Here is a 17,237-nt window from a genome sequence, read left to right as displayed (position 1 = left end):
AATATCATCAACAGAAATGAAATTCACTAGGTAATATTCAAATTTACATGTACTTCAAATTTCAAAATCACCTGCCGTTGAAGAGATTAGCACCTCCATCATTCACCCTTTAGCTTAAATGAGATAGCAAAAAATTTAATTCTAAAACTTAATTTAAGTTGATTTTAAGATTTTGTACTAGGTTATTATTTTGTATTTTGTTTTTGAACTACTAGTCAACACATATTCAAAAGTTTTACTCGCAGATTATTTTTTGGTCATTGATTGTTCATATTCAACGTACATAAACAGGGAGCGTCTTCACCGAATAACAAGGACTATTATGGAACGCGGAATAATGAAACGGAAATTATTCAACATTGATATGCAGAAGTCTTTGTAAATTTTACACATTTGACACAATGTATGGTGAATACAATGTCAGTATGTCAGTCGTTGCAAGCTTCTTTGGTCAGTCAGTCTCTCGTTTCACCGCCGACCTCAAATTCAGTCTGCAGTCTGTACACTGCACAGCATAATTTCCGTTTGTTTCTTCCTTTCCAGAAGATTCTTCTTGCAGATCTGGAGACTACTATTTTGTTCTCACTGGTTGAATGGAAGATGGATTGTTTGATTCTGTGACAATATTCTAAGGTACAAATATTACAAAAGTTAAAAATGTTTTAGAAAACTCTAAGAAACCTATATATTAAAAAGATTTACAAAAATGTTCGGTTGAAAAGCTTACATGCACCTCGATCTTTTTCGCTTCTGCTTATGCTTATTAGCTAAAATTTAAATTTTTAATCTTTAATTTGAAGTTGATTTTAGGGTTTTTTATCGTATTTTATTTTTTAAAATTAGCTTTCAGATCGTTAACGATACGTATATTAAAGTTTTATTTATAAATTATTTTTCGCTTGTAAATAAGCTCTTAGGAAACGAGGCAGGAGAAGAACAAATGGCAAGTATTCAAGTCGTGATTAATTGTTGGGCTTGTTAAGCAGAATTTTTAAGTCCACCAGGGTTTCTTTCTAGGTCCTTCCATCTTGGGCCTTTTTACCTTAGAAAATTTTCAGCCCAACAGAACAGCTTCAGAGAAATCTAGGCATCAATCATCCTTGTTCACAAGAATGCCTGCCATGGAATGTCAATCGTGGGCCACATGAATGAACTCCAACAAGAAAAATCATTCTGTCTCTCTTTGCCATGTGGTTGATATCTTTAACAAATCAAACCAGAGAGGGAAAAAATGAATGTGAGTTTTAACTTTGAACTGAACACATGCAGTGTGTGGTGAGGAAGAATTACCTGAAAAAAACAAGCATGTTGTCCTCCTGATTTTTGATTTGCAAGTTTAACTAAACCTGAGTGTAGTTACATTTACACCTCACAAATTATCTGTGCAAAACCCAAAGTATATTAGGTATTCTACTATACTTTCTACTGGTGGTAGAACTAATCTAGATTGTTTTTTTTCTAGTCTCAGTGAATCGGATCTATTTATACTACCACAACTATTACTAGTATTAAAAATTTAAAAATGGTAATACTGGAAGTATAATAGCAGTAGAGAGTATTATAATGAAGCTTAAAGTACACAGTAGAGGGATAAAAGCGAAGCGTCGAAGCAGCCACACTCAGACAATCTAGGAGAGAGGTTTTTGTCTGAACTCCCAAAATCATCCTGTCCACTCATGGCCTGTGGTCCAGAACAGCTGAAGGAGTATGAACTGAACAAAAGATAAATCTCTTTATGAAAAACAAGAGGCAAAAAAAGTACTCAAGAAATATCAGAGAGCCAGAGGCCCAGAGCTAGAGCATCAGAGAGAAGGGAGGACCAGCTCCCAAGAAACTCTCACAATCTCCATGCTTCTTGCAGAGATGATGAGCAGCTCAGTGCTGTTCTTGCCAAGCTCCTCTCTGTTCCTCACAAAGCAGGTGACCACAAGCAAGGGCAGGGCGGCAGCAGCAGTAGCAGCTGTTAGGTGCAGCAGTAGGCCCAATCTGTCAGAAGCACATGAGGAGGAGGAGGAGGATGGAGTAGCCTTGATGGGGAGGAGGCATGCAATGGCTTCTGCTGCTGCTGCTGCCTGTGGAGTTTCAGTGTTTAGTTTTGCAGGTGAGAGCATGGCAGTGAAGCAGGGCCTGCTGGCTGGGAGGATCCCTGGTCTGTCTGACCCTGATGAACAAGGTTGGTTCTTGCTACCATTTTGATCCTATAATCCATGTGTGATTTATAATGTTTTCTGTTTGAAGGATCAATTTATAGAAATTTCCACAGAGAAACAGAATGTCTGATGCTCTTTATCCCTTTCTTTTTTTTGAGATAATAGTTATGTTGCTTCTCTTGTGTTCACAAGTGAAATACATGCAAGATACTGTAGTCTTCTGCCAAAGCATTCTTGTTTCTACTAGTTGAATATTTTGTTGTCAAAGAATTACAATTGCAGATTTGATAGGAGAGAGAACAACATGAAAGTGAATATGTGATCAACATCTCAGAACAAAATTTGCAGTAAAATGTTGGATTGTTTTCATGATATAGTTTGTTCAGACAGGTTGGAGAACATACCGCAGGCCAGATGACAAGTCTGGTGGACATGGAGTTGGCTGGAGCCCAATCATTCCCTACGCCTTCAAAGTTCCTGATGGCTGGGAAGAGGTAAAAACTGAAGCTACTGCCACAAAATTCAGATCCATACAACATTGTCACAAGGTTTCTGATGCCAAATTGGTGATGTTCCAATTGCTCAACGTAGGTCCCAGTGTCGATTGCTGATCTTGGTGGAACTGAGATAGACCTGCGGTTTGCGAATTCCAAGCAGGGAAGATTGTTCGTCGTCGTTGCACCAGTTCGAAGATTTGCAGGTGAGAAGCACTTCTTTCTGAAGAGATTGCAGCTTCTGTAAGATCTTCCTAGGATGGTTGCAATCTTGCACTACTGACTACTGACATGATGAACTGTGCAAAGATCTCGATGATGCGACAATCGAGAAGATTGGTCCACCGGAGAAGGTGATCGACGCTTTTGGGCCGGAGGTGATCGGTGAAAATGTGGAAGGGAAGGTTTTGTCCATGGCAACTGCAGAGTATTCAGGAAGAACTTACTACCAGTTTGAGCTGGAACCACCTCACATCTTCATCACTGCAACTGCTGCTGGAAACAGGCTCTACCTGTTCAATGTAACTGCCAATGGTAAAATTACTGTTCTTATCTCAAAACTGTACGCCATTTCTTTAGAACTCTGAATTGAATGATGAATAAAAGAAGTGGACCTTTGCAGGGCTGCAATGGAAGAGGAACTACAAGGACCTGAAGCAAATAGCTGAATCATTCCGCGTTGTGTAGAGTTTAATTACATTTGCTCACAGTATCTGTGTGTGCATACCATAGAGTAAATGAGAGATGCTATTGTTCATAATGCAGAGGGGTCATAAGAAACATCCCTTTCGATTATGAGTTGCATAGCTGAAGCCACTGGACACTATGTTAAAACTACCCCCTTTGAGGCCTCGTACTAAATACAAAATTTTCTAGATCTAAAGGTGCGAACAATTCAGATGCACATCACACATTGTTTGCAATTTCTGTGGCTGCAGAACATGTCAAGTCTCTGTTACTATGTAGCAACCGATGAATGTAGTCTCTTCCCTCTACCTGCCAGTTCTCCCAGCTGGAATTCTGAACTTAAAGACTACATGATTCTTGGAGGTAGATCAAAAGGAATGAGGCCCTTGCCTGACTTCTATGACTGGGTCGAGTACCGCTGTAATTCTGATGCGTCATTGGCGCTCCATTCATCAACACAAATACCAACACAGTGAGCAAATGAACTAAGGTCACCATGCACAGCTGAAATTAAGAACAGACACCATTTCATTCAAAAGGTTATTATATAAGATGCTACGAAATGGCATGGGTAATAACTACGACAGAACAAACTAATGCAGCATGTAGACAAAAACCACATGGAAAACATAACACAAACCATTTAATGAGAAAAAGACCGCCTTTTTTTCTTTGATTAAAGAATACCAAAACAAAAATAGCTAAATCGGTGTTCAAAGGAGAACTGGAACAAACAAGTTCACTCAAGAAGAACAACTCCTAAGAACTTTATATTTCAAAAGTTGCTTGATAAATGCAATACACAATTGTATTGATAATGTGTTTGTGTCCTGTAGAATTAGTGAGTAAATGATAGTGTATGCAGCGATGGCCGATTTACAGGAATTACTTCATAGTTGTTTTAACTGGCAGTATTCTATCTGCTACCTAATAAATAATATCGCACCGCAAAATAGAAGTGGCATACCTATATAACATCATCACATCAGTGCTTTCCTGTCAGGCAGATGCACTCCGGGAATGGGTTTTCATAAAAGGATTCCTCAGTCCTTAGACGTGCTCTGCCCTTGCTCCCTGGCAAGGAGCCGTTTCTCTTCCTTGGAGATCCCTGCCTAAAAACAGATGAATACAATCTCAGTGCAACCCTTAAAGTGTGGAGTACATGTGGCCTAAATCAAAATATAAAATCACCTGTTTTTATGCATCTCGGTAACAAGTGAGGAAAATTTTGGACCTTCCATAAGTTCCCCTTTTTGTAGTAAATCAAAGAGTTCCACCAACCCTCTCCTGACGATTAAATGGAACAAGATTATAATTCAGATTGCAGAAAGAAACTAAACAAGCAACTAGCAGCACTAGGCCAAGATTGATCGATGCCAGTTACAAAAGAATATTTTTGAGAATATTCTAATATTTACCTGTCTGGAGTGACAGTCTTACGATGACCCAGAAATCGACGATGGCCCTCAACAGCTCTTGCCATATTGCCAGAATGCGATGGAACAAACACATCACTTTCAACTGAAACTATGTAATCAAGAGCTGCAACTTGAGAAGCATGGTTGTTAAATTTATCAAGCTCTTCTTTTGTCGCTAACACCTCCTGCAATATAATTTTGGTTTAGCTAAATAGTATACAATGCTGTGCAGAACTGACTGAAAAAGGTAGTGCAGCTGACCTTGCTAACCAAGTTTGGGAAGTATGATCTCAATTTTGAGACATATTTATCACCGCCATAAATTTCACCAGCTGCCAGGTAGATCCATGTGGATTTTGGATATCCCATTGCTCGTAGAAAAATCCCCACCTCCTCAGGCGTTAGTGGACAGTTACCTTCAGATCTCTGTTCAGTTGAGTTTATGTCCTTCAATTTCCAGTGGCTTGTTCTCTCTCTGTTGAGTGCAGAAAGTAAATTAATACAACCGCATGCATAAAACAGTACTGGTTTGCATTGATTATCTTTACCTCATAATTCTTAACTCATCTGCTTCAGATTCACTCAGACCATAAGTACATCCTGTAAATGCTAGCATATCTTTTTCATATCGCAGATGAAGAGCAATAAATTTTCCACGTGATCTTAGACGCTCCAAAAGCTTCTGTTGTGTAAGTGTTATGTTGGCTCAGAACCTAGTTTACAGCGTGCCATAAATTTCCAAATGCAAATTGAAGACTGTAATACAGATCCTGAGTTAGATAAAGGCTTAAAGATTACAAAGAGAATGTCCATGCCTTTCCAAGGTTCTCGATTGGATCTGAAAAATGCAGTGCTTGGTAGAGACAGCGACATCTTAACCTCTGGATATCCATGGGAAGACCATTGTTAGCAAGTCGTGAATCTGATTTCGGAATGTGAACTACCTGTAATAAAAATGTTTGAAGTGAGCTCATATAAATGGTTTTCAGATTTCAAAGGCAAAAGTTGAACTTTTAAATAACAGATATTTTCTAAGTAAGTCATCTTTTCAGATGACAAGATTAGTGTTGGTAAAGTTCTTGCATCAAGTTGAGAATACATGTCAGTATGTACTCCAATGCAGTCATGTTGGTAGAGCAGAAAATAAACCACCACCACTACAAATTATAATATATTTCTTTCTTGCGACATTCTTGAATATGCTTCATACACCGAATAACAAGAATTTTGACATTTTGGTCCTTTTGAAAAATTTATTTTACAAACATACCCCTAAAAGAACTTACTGGCACCGTAGGCCAATAGGACGGCGCCAATATAATTGGCGCCGTCCTCCTGCCACGTAGATAGCTCGGCCCGCCGGACTCGGTGATGTGGCAGGAGGGTGGCGCCAATGACACTAGCACCGCCCTCTTGGGGTGGGGGAGGGGGGGACTTAGCCGCGCAATCCCCCCTCCCTCTACCCCGAGCCTAGTTCTCTCGCCCCCTATCTCCTCCTTCACCTCCCCCCCCCCCCCAAAATCCACTCGTTTCGGGAGCTTTTTTCTCGGGATATTTTTGGGGAATCAAAGAGCAAGGTAAACTCCACCGTTCCCCTCTCGTTTCATTCATTTTTGTTGGTTCAATTAGTAGTTTGGGGTGAAACCCTAATTTGATGATTTAGGATGATTTGCTCAATTTGGACTCTCCATTTGGTTGGTATAGTGGGAGCAAAGTGGGAGCATTTGGTGTGTACGCATATGGATAGGTACTTTAGAAATTTATAGATAAACTTGGGGTGATATGGTAAGTTAGATTGCTAGGTCTAATCGTATATTGATACCAATAGTGGTTCTACATGTCGTTTGATAGATTATGAGATTATAACATTGGTTTTAAAATTAATGTATTGTATCCATAGGGAAGTGATATCATGTTAGCTCGTGTTAATTGTGTTAAAATTACGGAACCGTTGTGTTGTATACTTATGGTAGTAATATCGTTTCGTCGGTTTGAAATATAGGAGGTTGATAAAGAGATGGATACTGAGGCTATTAGCATGGTGAAGACTTGGCATGAGTGGGAGTGTGAACGCATCAAGCGTAGGTTGGCGATGAGGCGACAAGAGAGGCTTGAGAGACGGGAGGAGCTTGAGCTTAAAGCGTTGGCGAGTGAGCACGAAAAGAAGAAGGCACGTGCGGAGAAGCGAGCTAGGAAGGTTGCGAGAGCGAAGCGAGCCAAGGAGGCCGGGTAGCAGCCGCAAGCAAGGGGAAGTACCCCCGATGTACCCAATAAAGGGTTGTAAGTTGTAAGGAGTGTCACAAATTCTGGATGTTCCGTTCCGCATCAAACTATGGGTTGTAATAATAGTACTATGTTACCCCGCGGTAACGATTATTGGAGGTTGTGAACAGCAATTATCGAAGACTTGTAGTGATTTCTGTTTTAATTTTAAGACACTGATGTTTGATGAATTAACTGCTTAACATGTGATTGATTCAAATTGATGTAATAGTTTGTACTTTGTTGGTTGGATTATGTTATTAATTTGTTGGTTGGTTGAATTTTGTTTACATTTTACAACTCGTACTACAGATGGAATTATTCAAACATATCTTTGAACTAGACTTGAGGAAGCGCCTCTAAGCCACAAGCGCTTCTGCTTACGGGAAGGGATTAGCGCCCTCATATTGGGGGGTGGCGCCAACGGCACTGGCGCCGCCCTCCAGGCGATGGCAGCTCCTGGTGAGCTTAAAGTGCTAGCGAGTGAGCACGAAGAGAAAATATTTGGAGGCTATAGGCAGTTTTGTGCCTTCCAGCAAGGATACAGGATGGCGCCAGCCAGGGTCGGAGGCAGGACGGGTCGCGGCCTGCAAGGCGGCACCAACATCATTGGTGCCGCCCTCCTACGTGAAGGTGTCAGGCCAGGGCTGCATGCAGGATGGGCCACGCCCTAGAGGGCGGCGCCTATGTGAGGTCACCAGGAAGAGGCTGCAAGCAAGACAGGCCACGGGTCGCCCTCCAACATGAGGGCGCCAAGCCGGGGCTACAGGCAGGACATGCTATGGCCTGGAGGACAGTGCCAACGTCGTTGCCGTCGTCGTCCTAAGCAACGGTACCAACCTGGGCCAGCAGGCAGGAGCTGTCATGGCCTGGACGTCGGCGCTAGTGTCGTTGGTGCCACCCCCCTATATGAGGGCGCCAATCCTTGTCCGGAGGCAAAAGCGCTTGGGGCCTGGAGCTCAGTGCTCCCTCGAGTCCATTTCAAACATATGTTTAAATAGTTTAATCTGGAGTACAAGTCGTCAAATGTAAACAGAATCTAACCAACCAACAAATTAATAACATAAACCAACCAACCAAAAGTACAGACTATTACATCCCAACAATTTGAATCAATCACATATTAAGCAGTTTATTATCATCAAACGTCAGCGTCTTACGGTTAAAACAGAAACGACTACAAGTCTCCGATAATTGATGTTCACAACCTCTAGTCGTTACCACGGGTAATATAGTACTATTATTACAACCCATAGTTTGATGTGGAACGGAACATCCGGAATTCGTGACACTCTTTACAACTTGCAACCCTTTACTGGGTGCATCAGGGGTACTATAATCTATCAAACAACATGTAGAACCACTATTGGTATTAATATACGATTAGACCTAGCAATCTAACTTACCATATCACGCCAAGTTTATCTATAAATTTCTACAGTGTCTATCCATATGCGTACACATCAAATGCTACCAAATTGCTCCCACTATACCAACCAAATGGAGAGTTCAAATTGAGCAAATCATCCATAATCATCAAATTAGGGTTTCGCCCCGAACTACTAATTCAACCAACAAAAACGAACGGAAAGAGAGGGGAACGGTGGAGTTTACCTTCGCTCTTCGATTCCCCGAAAATATCCCACGAAAAAAGCTTCCGAAACGAGTGGATTTAAGGGGGAAGGTGTTAACACCAAAATTTGGTAAATTTCCGTATTGGATTCGGATAAGGAAAGGTGCAATTGCCGATAGATTTTTTATCCGGAAGAGACTGAATTCAAGAAGGAATCGTGAAGACCAAGGCTTGGCGGCATAAATTTATCTATTAATTAGAGTTAGTTAGGATTTTTATTTTATCTCTAAGGTTGTTAGAGTCCGATCAGGACATGTGTGTTAGAGATAGAGATAGAATCTATCTAGGAGTTTGTTATTTCTTTTCATCTATTACGAGTTGTATGTCGTATCCAACACGGCCTAGCCTCAACCCGAGGGTATAAATATGTATGCCCGGGGTCATTGTTTTTGGTCTACGAATCAATTAGATCAACTTCTTTCGGCGCATCGCAACCCTCTTGTCCGAGGTTTTCAACTCCGGCGGAACTTGGCACCTGACGCAGGGCTGCATCGCTTCGATCTCCAGCAGAGGGGTAAGTCCATCGTTCCGCCGGGCCACGGTAATCGTTCGGCTAGATTAGAACTGTCTCGGTTCGGTCTAATCTTCTAATCTGGTTGCGCGATTGCTAGTTATCGTATCAGTTTCAACTTAGATCACTTTCGTGTTTTGAGTTGAATCTGGTCGACCACTTTGGGCGATCTATGTTGGTTTGATATTCGCCGTTTGACATATTCAATCTAATACTGTCTCGGTTCGGTCCGATCTAATAGATGGCGTTTATCAGATGGTTTATATCAGATTAATGTATCTTGCTCATTGTTTTATCGGAATACCAGCCGATAAGTTATCAGTCATGGGCTAATTGGTTTGATAGCAATCTAGATCTGTTTAGTATCTATCCTGATATTGCTAGGTTTAATCTTGAACTGTCTTGGTTGGGTCCGATCTTCTATGATTATTCTTAGCAATCTGGGCTAGGTATTTTATAGATCTTGGTTGTTTGTCCGCCGTCTATAGCCGATGATTTTTGTCGATCTACATGCTTATCATATTTACATCAATAGAGTAGCCAATTGTTTTACTGCATTATTTCTATACCAATCGGCTTGATTTAGTTAGATCGGCAGTTATTTATGTTGCATCGGCTTATGAGAATTGCATGTAAATTGGTTGTAGCCGATCGTAACATACGATTCATTGTTTATTCCAAGTAATTTGTTGGTTTATTTATTAGCTTTATCGATCTTCATGTTTCCTATAATCATATCATGCCCGACTGCATACTGTCTTGGTTAAGTCCAATCTCTGCACGTCTAGTTCGATCTGGTTATAGAGGCTCGTCCAATCGACTAAGATTAATAAGTAACTTGGCGGATTACGTTGGTCTAATATTTATTTCAAATATGTTTCTATCAAGTTTCTATCCGGTCCAAGCTTTTTACAGCCGATCGTTTGTCCTATCGGCTAACCGTTGCAGCATCAACATTCGATCGGCTGAATATTTAGTTACCTATCGGCCCGATAGCCGATCGGCTTGTTTTACTGTTTATCTTGTCAATTGCAGGATCAAACTGACTGGCACGCCCGCGCATCATTCTAAGAATTTAGGTCCTACACTGGAGCTGTCTAAGATTGACTCCGAGGCCTTCGTGTGTGACACGTTGGATCGCATTTTCGACGTCAACAGAAGGTGAAGGAGGAGAGAGGGGGCGAGAGGAGACAGCAAGAACAGAAGAGAGAACTGGGCTCAGGGTGGGGGGTTGGGCGGCTAAGTCAACCCCCCTCCCCCCAGAGGGCGGCGCCAATGACACTGGTGTCGCCCTTGCCACGTCAGGGGGCGGCGCCAATGACATTGGCGTCGTCCTATTGACCTACGACGCCAATGACATTGGCGCCGTCAAAAGGTCCATTCGGGAATAAGTTTTTTTAGGTGTCTGTTTGTAAAATAAGTTTTTTTCAAAAGGACCAAAATGTCAAAATTCTTGCACAGAATAATGTGAACGCCTTCAATAAGAACTAATGTTCTAGCACTCTCAACCCTATTTGGGAAGAACTATATCAAAGCAGTTCAATATCAAGAAGGGAAAAATAAAGAAAGAAGCACCACAATTATTCTCAGCACAGAAAGATCAGTATTTTATTTCATAACAAAAGAAATAAATCTATGGAGTCTTCAAGCTGTTAATTGTGAAAGAGCGCTTAACTGAAGAAATACCTTGTGGTCCTTCCAAAGTTGCTTCACCTCGTCATAATAACTTGCACCAGACCATGAAGTAAAGTGTTTTCGAGCTCTAGGAACAGATTGCAAGCTTTGAGGCAAGTCACTCACAGTGTGGACATCCCCTTCCAGAGCTTTAATAAAATGAGGCTCATTGAAGATGTCCTTGAATGTACTGTAAATAGTAGAGTGACTTGTTAATGCACAAAATTGGAGGGAACAGTACATGCCAAATAACCAAAGTATATTATAATGGTAAGCACCTGGTATCTTGCCAAAAGGACCGTTTATCTAACTGAGGAATAACAAGTGTTGCATTCACCAAACGAGCAACTGCAACCATATCACATATCTACAGAAGGAAGAAGCTTCAAATTAAACATAGCAACAATAAATTTGTTTTTTTCTGAGGATTTTGTTGATAAGATTCACAAAGAAATGATGAATAAATGAAAAAAAGTTACAGATATAACATAAGGAATTCTCTGCAGAGGTTAACCATGCAAAAGAAATCCTGAATTTTAGAAGGAAAAATACATACATATTTGAGCAGCTACATAGTTATTGGTGCAAAACTATATAACTCTAAGGCACTTCAAATATAAGCCTAAAACCTAAGTTTGGTATCATGAACTTACTCCAGTACGCATTTGGTTGAGTCCTCCATTACTCCTAACTGTCATGTAGCGTTCTGACTCTTTTGGAGCTGCTAATGCAAATGATGGTGTTAGGACTGTATACAACGAAACCACGCAACCGTATCGATGAAGGATTGTTACACATACATGTATGTTCACTGAATTTTCTTTACTAGAGTATGTAGATTAAAACATGGATAGGGACCACCCTAAAAGATGACAGCAAAAGATGACCTATACCTTAAAATATTGTTGTGCCAGCTCTATTGCAGTAAAACACATATGTTTTAACCAAGAGTGGCATCGCACGTCAGCATTCCAATTACTATCTTAAAGGGAGATCAAAGGTAGTAGTATAAATCATGACTAAGAGTATGAGCATACGAGTGAAATTGACACCAGCACAAAGGACCAGAAAGCTTCCACTGAATATTTATTTGAAATGAGGGCATCCAAGTTGCAGAGGACCATATTCCATCTCAGTAAATCGAAAAGGGAATCATCGCATGCATGATGAAAATCGTTGCATAAGAAAGAAATTTACCCATATATCTGGATGTTGGTGTGACACAAGCATGAGAACCATCACCATTAGAACCCCACAGCTGCTCACTTGATACCTGAAGATCGGTTATATAGCTCCAGTCAACAATCATCGAGCATCGCAATGGTGCTTCATGGCTATGATAGTGCCAATGAACCAAAACTAAGATGGGAAAAAAAATAGGCATCTACCACTTCACTGCCTCAAAATTCCCAAGAGGCTGGGATGCATTTCATGAACAGTTTATAGCTAAGAACACTAAGATTAATTCATCCTGGTCTACCCCTACTAGTATATCCAAACTCCGCGACAGAGAAAGTGAGAGGGGGGAGACCAGGAAAACCAGCCTGGGCGTGAGCGGGCGAGGGGTCGTGGCCGTGGCCGGGGAGGGCGACGCGGTCGACCTGGCGGAGGGAGAGGACGAGGAGGAGCGCGGCGAAGGCGGCCAGGACGCCCGCGCAGCGCGAGATCGGCGACCGGAGCAGCCGCCGCAGCCGGAGAGGGAGGTGACGCGCTCCTCCTCCTCCTCGAGGGTTCGCCATGGCCGGCCGGAAGGGAGAGAGAGGAGCAACAAGAGAGAGCTCATAAGTAAAAGGCTAAAGGCCCACGTCATCTAAAGTGGGCTCTATTGGGCTCACGCGTTGCTCTGGTGGGCTCCGTTGGTCCTTGATGGGCTGATTTGGTTTGGCTCTGGCCCGGTAAGAAAATTCCAGGTGCTACGCATTTCCATGGAAAAAAGTCCGTTTGGCGTCCCTCTGGTTGGCCAAATCCGAGGATGGCATGGTTGGGAATAGTTGAGTCACGTAAAATAGGCTTACCGAAATGGACACAGGGGATGGAGTCAGCGACGGCGGCCGACTGATGATGAGAACGGAAGGTGGTTTTGCACTAGCCGTGAGCACGTGGCAACCCACGAGTAATTTATGATCAGCTTTACTTCGACACAATCAATTAAGAGCTTATTCAGTTTATAGGGTTTATAAATCGTAGGAATAGAATAGATGTGCTCATAAGTAAAAAGCCAATGTAAAAGCTATTAGCAGCCTCTGTTGGGCCGGCGTCGTTGTGCTTTAATGGGCTGATTTGGTACGCTCCGATGGGCCCAGATGTTGGCTTTGATGGGCTATGAGTATTGGGCCCAGGCCGCTGTGGTTTTGATATAAATCACTCCGGCGCGATGCCGTGATGGATACGAGGAACGGAGGAAGGAAAGCAATCTCGGCGCGTGTATTTCGTGCTCCAAAATGTACACATCTGATTATTCATCTTATTTAATGTTTTATTAAAAATATAAAGTTATATATATGCATAAAAGTATATTTAGTAATAAATAAAATGATATAAAAATTATTAATAATTATATAAACTTTTTGAATAAGACGAATAGTCAACCATGTATTAAAAAAAGTTAGCTCCGTCAAATATGGACAGACGGAGTATAAGCTTTTGCTTTAGCTAAAAGATTTCCTTACGTCTATGGGGCTACTTGCAGGATGATGGGTGTAGCGGCTTTACATGAATTTTAGGAGGTCCGGGTTGTTTTCTATAGATTTTGGTAGAATGTTCTTATGGTGGGGGTGTGACTTGTGAGCGAGCTACGGAGGTTAGGCTGTGTTTTTTTAATCGAAGACGAATGATTATCTGATAGATAATTATGGTTATAAATGATGAAATTAGCTCAACAAAATTAAACAATTATTTAGAAAAGTAAGACTATGAGTACATAAAATATATAATTTAATGTTTTAGAAAGCGTGTGCGTAAAAGTTAAGAAAAAATCTAAAAATAATCGGAAAAGAAGAACACAGGTACAGCGTAAGATTTTCAGTTATTTTCTCAGATACTCGTCGCATGTGAATACTTCCTCTCTCACTCCCGTAATATAAGCGATTACGGCCACGTTCGGCGTGGGTAAGATAAATTAATACGGAAAACATAGTAATAATTAGTATATTATTAATTAATTATTAAAAAATATAAAATATGTTAATAAGATTTTTTTAAAACAATTTTTCTAAAAAATTTTTTATAAAAAATAAACCGTTTAATAATTTAGTAAACGTGCGTACGAAAACGATAGGGCTTAGTTAACTTCTTAGCTGGGACAAACGTGGCCTACGTCACCTTTTAGAGAAGTTAGGAGACGGGGAGAAAATACTAGGAACCTCACCCTTTGCAAAATGAGAAAGGCAAGTTAAAACAACTTTTTCTTTCCAAAACATGGTTACTTGATTAAAATATATTGCCCAGCAGGTCACGTGCGTAATTAATCAAGATGACGATTGTTTAAGGCGAAGAAGTAATTCGGTTTAAGTCCACGCTACTCAAAGACTAATATATGCACACCTTCTAAGCCCTCTCAAGGTCCACCCTATCTCTCACCCTTCTCCCAAAGCCTAAAAAACACTCTCACCTTATTTAAAAGGTTAGTCAAAGAGTTAATATCGTGGGTCATTCCTTTTATGGGTTTCCCCTCATATCTATCTAAGCTCACATCTCGTCTCACAGGAATTATGCGGTAACACGACGACAAAAATACAGTAACACGACGACTAATTTACAGTAACAACGTCGAAATATACCCATGAGGGATCTATTTTTTTAGAACAATTTTTTTCAAACAATATGGTACAAAAGTTCTTAAAAAATAATATATGAGGCGAGAGATAAAGTTGTTTAAAGTTAAAAATCTTAAGAAATATCTGTATGTGCAGTAATGATGCGCCTCTTGTACAGTAATAGCGTTATGTTGCTATATAAATTATATGTAGTGTTAAGTAACGTCATGATAGATGTGTAGTAACATTGCGATATACGTGCAGTAATATGTGTGTTGCACAGTTACAGTAATATAAAATAATATAAATTTTATATTATTTTTCAAAACTGTTTTCACCACATTGGTTAAAAAATATGATTTAAAAAACTAGATCCGTCATAACTATATTTTAACGTTGTTACTGTATTTTATAATGCATGTTGTTATTGTACTTTTTAAATAGACGTAAGTTGGCAAAGGTGGGGTGTGGAGAAAGGTCAAAGGAGCGGTTTGACCGGCGAGGGAAGGCTTTGATCAGGCTAGTTGAGAGGTCCTAGGCTCTTGGAAAGGGGTGGGAGGTGGATTTGGGCCTTATGAGAAGATTGAGACATAGAATAGCTTATTTTATAGGGATGCATATATATATATATATATATATATATATATATATATATATATATTAAAAGCAAATTAAGAGTCCTTCTGTTTAAGATTGGAATAAAAATTAATTAAGCGTCGAGTCGATCGAAGAGAAGGGCATTAACTTTATCAAAGAAGGGATAAGCTAGCTACTGTATGCTATGATGTTGTAATCTGTTTATTTTTTTCATTTTCTGCCGCGAGATCTCAGTGTCATTAAATAGACATGGTCATCTCCAGAGTCTATATCTCCTGTTTGTTTAATATCAACCATTTAGCTAGTCGGATAGTTAATTAACGGAACCTGGGTGGCGTCATCACGTCTGAATGGCTGACGTACGATCTGTTAGTACTTCGTAACAAAAATATCAACTGTTCATAAAAAATATCAAAACTCGATCAGGTAAGAATAATAAACTATTTACTAGACAAACTATCATATATGTAACTCTTTTATTTAATATAAATTACTTTTATAAATATTAATGGTCAAAAGTGATATCTCGAATATTGTGTCAAGATTTCAAATTAAAAGTAGGGAATTGCTATATGGTTGCATGCTTTTTTATTTGTTTGTTTCAGCCGAATTTATGTTCGTTAGATATGTCTCAAAATTCGTGCACCTGGACCCAATAGAGAGACGCACTCATATGCTGCATGCCCATGTCTCCAACCACCACACATACACGTGTTGCTACAATGCAATATCGGATCCCCATTTTCTCCTCCATTCACACCACAGAGAGATCAGCTGGTGCTCGTCAACGACGACGACGGTGCGGCGACATGACGACAATGCTCCTAGCGTATCCTCTAGCTGACTGTTGCAAAGAATATACGCTAGTTCTGTTGGCGGGTTATGAATGGTTGTTCATAGGGCAACCGAGAAGATAATTGTATTGGTTTTGTTTTATGTTTTGTGAGCTTGCTTTTTGAAAATAAAAAATGATTCATTTGTGATAGCTTCTCATAATACTTATTTCAGATGATTTATTGATGTTTTGTTAATTTTGTTTTCTCCTAAATTCTATAGTTCTTCTAAATTCACTTATAATTTTGTTTGTTTTGTCAGATGACTTGTTGATGTTTTGTTAAAAATTCATCCAACATAGTTTTGTGTTTTGTTTTGCTTTGCTTTGCTTTATGTCATTCGATTTGCAATTAATTGGTGTGTTTGGAAATTGCTGAAGGTGAGCAAAAGGTGAAGCTAAATTTTACATTACCTCAGTCAGCTTATAGCAATGTGAGTATAACTATTCTGTAAGTTTTTTTTTTCTTTTCGTGTTGTCACTATGAAAATCCATAGTTCATTCTCCTCTCATGCATTTCAGTGTGGCACTTGTCCATAGAATTCTTTGCTTAGCTCATGTGTTTTCTGAACATTCTAAATTAAACCATAATTTTCACATAACCTGACCTAATTGTTCTCTGGATGACTAGGAACCTAACACATAACATCCCTGAATGGAGAAATTTTATTCCACAATTAACATATAAACTTTCTGGATGGAAAACTTTTTTTCCATAATAAAGTTGGGAATAACACAGTTAATTTAAGTGCTGAATAGTTCAGTCATAGACTAGTTTTGTCAAACTTTCAGCTAGCCACTTGAGCTTGAGGTTGGGCTTGAGTGTCTAAACTGCAACCTTTGAACTGTTGTTGTTTGCACCTGCTGAAGAGACTCAAGGGAATAGAATCACATCAAAATGGGTCGTATGAAATATGCAACGCGCGCTTTGCTAATCTGCTCCCCGCACGCTCTGAGCAAGTGCATTGTATGGTTGACACGTGTCAGAGCCGATGATCCAAAATTCAGCTGAAACCTACGAAATTTTCAGCCGGTTGCTTTGTAGACAGTCCCACTTAAAACGAGTTCATGAACAGATAATGTGCACGTAAAAACGAGCGAATCTTATTTGGTGCCGAACGGAGCTAGAACCATTTTCAGGGAATATCTTTGGAATCTTTTTTTTTCCTAGAATTTATGGTCATATCAGAAGGTGGCCAAAAGGCATTTGCATATCTCCATCAA

General features: G+C 40.1%; 2 protein-coding genes across 2 annotated transcripts; one reads left to right on the top strand and one right to left on the bottom strand.

Annotated features, from left to right (window-relative positions):
- Positions 1–1,741: 1,741 nt before the first annotated feature.
- LOC102721218 (psbP domain-containing protein 4, chloroplastic) lies at positions 1,742–3,458 on the top strand. Its single transcript, XM_006663814.3, has 5 exons — positions 1,742–2,173; positions 2,541–2,644; positions 2,742–2,850; positions 2,954–3,178; positions 3,267–3,458. Exons 1-5 carry the CDS (start codon positions 1,849–1,851, stop codon positions 3,329–3,331), a joined length of 828 nt encoding a protein of 275 aa, XP_006663877.1. The 5' UTR covers positions 1,742–1,848; the 3' UTR covers positions 3,332–3,458.
- Positions 3,297–12,568, bottom strand: LOC102701131 (O-fucosyltransferase 38-like). Its single transcript, XM_006664344.2, has 12 exons — positions 12,374–12,568; positions 12,027–12,102; positions 11,483–11,550; positions 11,108–11,196; positions 10,842–11,019; positions 5,565–5,693; positions 5,298–5,431; positions 5,011–5,224; positions 4,750–4,934; positions 4,523–4,618; positions 4,299–4,443; positions 3,297–3,835 (listed from the first exon to the last, which is right to left on the bottom strand). Exons 1-11 carry the CDS (start codon positions 12,566–12,568, stop codon positions 4,317–4,319), a joined length of 1,491 nt encoding a protein of 496 aa, XP_006664407.2. The 3' UTR covers positions 3,297–3,835; positions 4,299–4,316.
- Positions 12,569–17,237: the final 4,669 nt, after the last annotated feature.

Source organism: Oryza brachyantha, chromosome 12 (genome assembly GCF_000231095.2).
Source record: "Oryza brachyantha chromosome 12, ObraRS2, whole genome shotgun sequence".
NCBI lineage: Eukaryota > Viridiplantae > Streptophyta > Magnoliopsida > Poales > Poaceae > Oryza > Oryza brachyantha.
The sequence above is the reverse complement of the archived record's forward strand: the minus strand, read 5'-3'. Positions and strand labels throughout refer to the sequence as shown.

Coding starts and splice junctions, on each gene's coding strand:
- LOC102721218 (XM_006663814.3), top strand. CDS start 1,849: ATGCTTCTTGCAGAGATGATGAGCAGCTCAGTGCTGTTCTTGCCAAGC. Junction 2,645..2,741: donor TTCCTGATGGCTGGGAAGAG/GTAAAAACTGAA, acceptor TGCTCAACGTAG/GTCCCAGTGTCGATTGCTGA. Junction 3,179..3,266: donor GTTCAATGTAACTGCCAATG/GTAAAATTACTG, acceptor GGACCTTTGCAG/GGCTGCAATGGAAGAGGAAC.
- LOC102701131 (XM_006664344.2), bottom strand. CDS start 12,568: ATGGCGAACCCTCGAGGAGGAGGAGGAGCGCGTCACCTCCCTCTCCGG. Junction 11,020..11,107: donor TCCTTTTGGCAAGATACCAG/GTGCTTACCATT, acceptor TACTATTTACAG/TACATTCAAGGACATCTTCA. Junction 4,935..5,010: donor TCCCAAACTTGGTTAGCAAG/GTCAGCTGCACT, acceptor ATTATATTGCAG/GAGGTGTTAGCGACAAAAGA.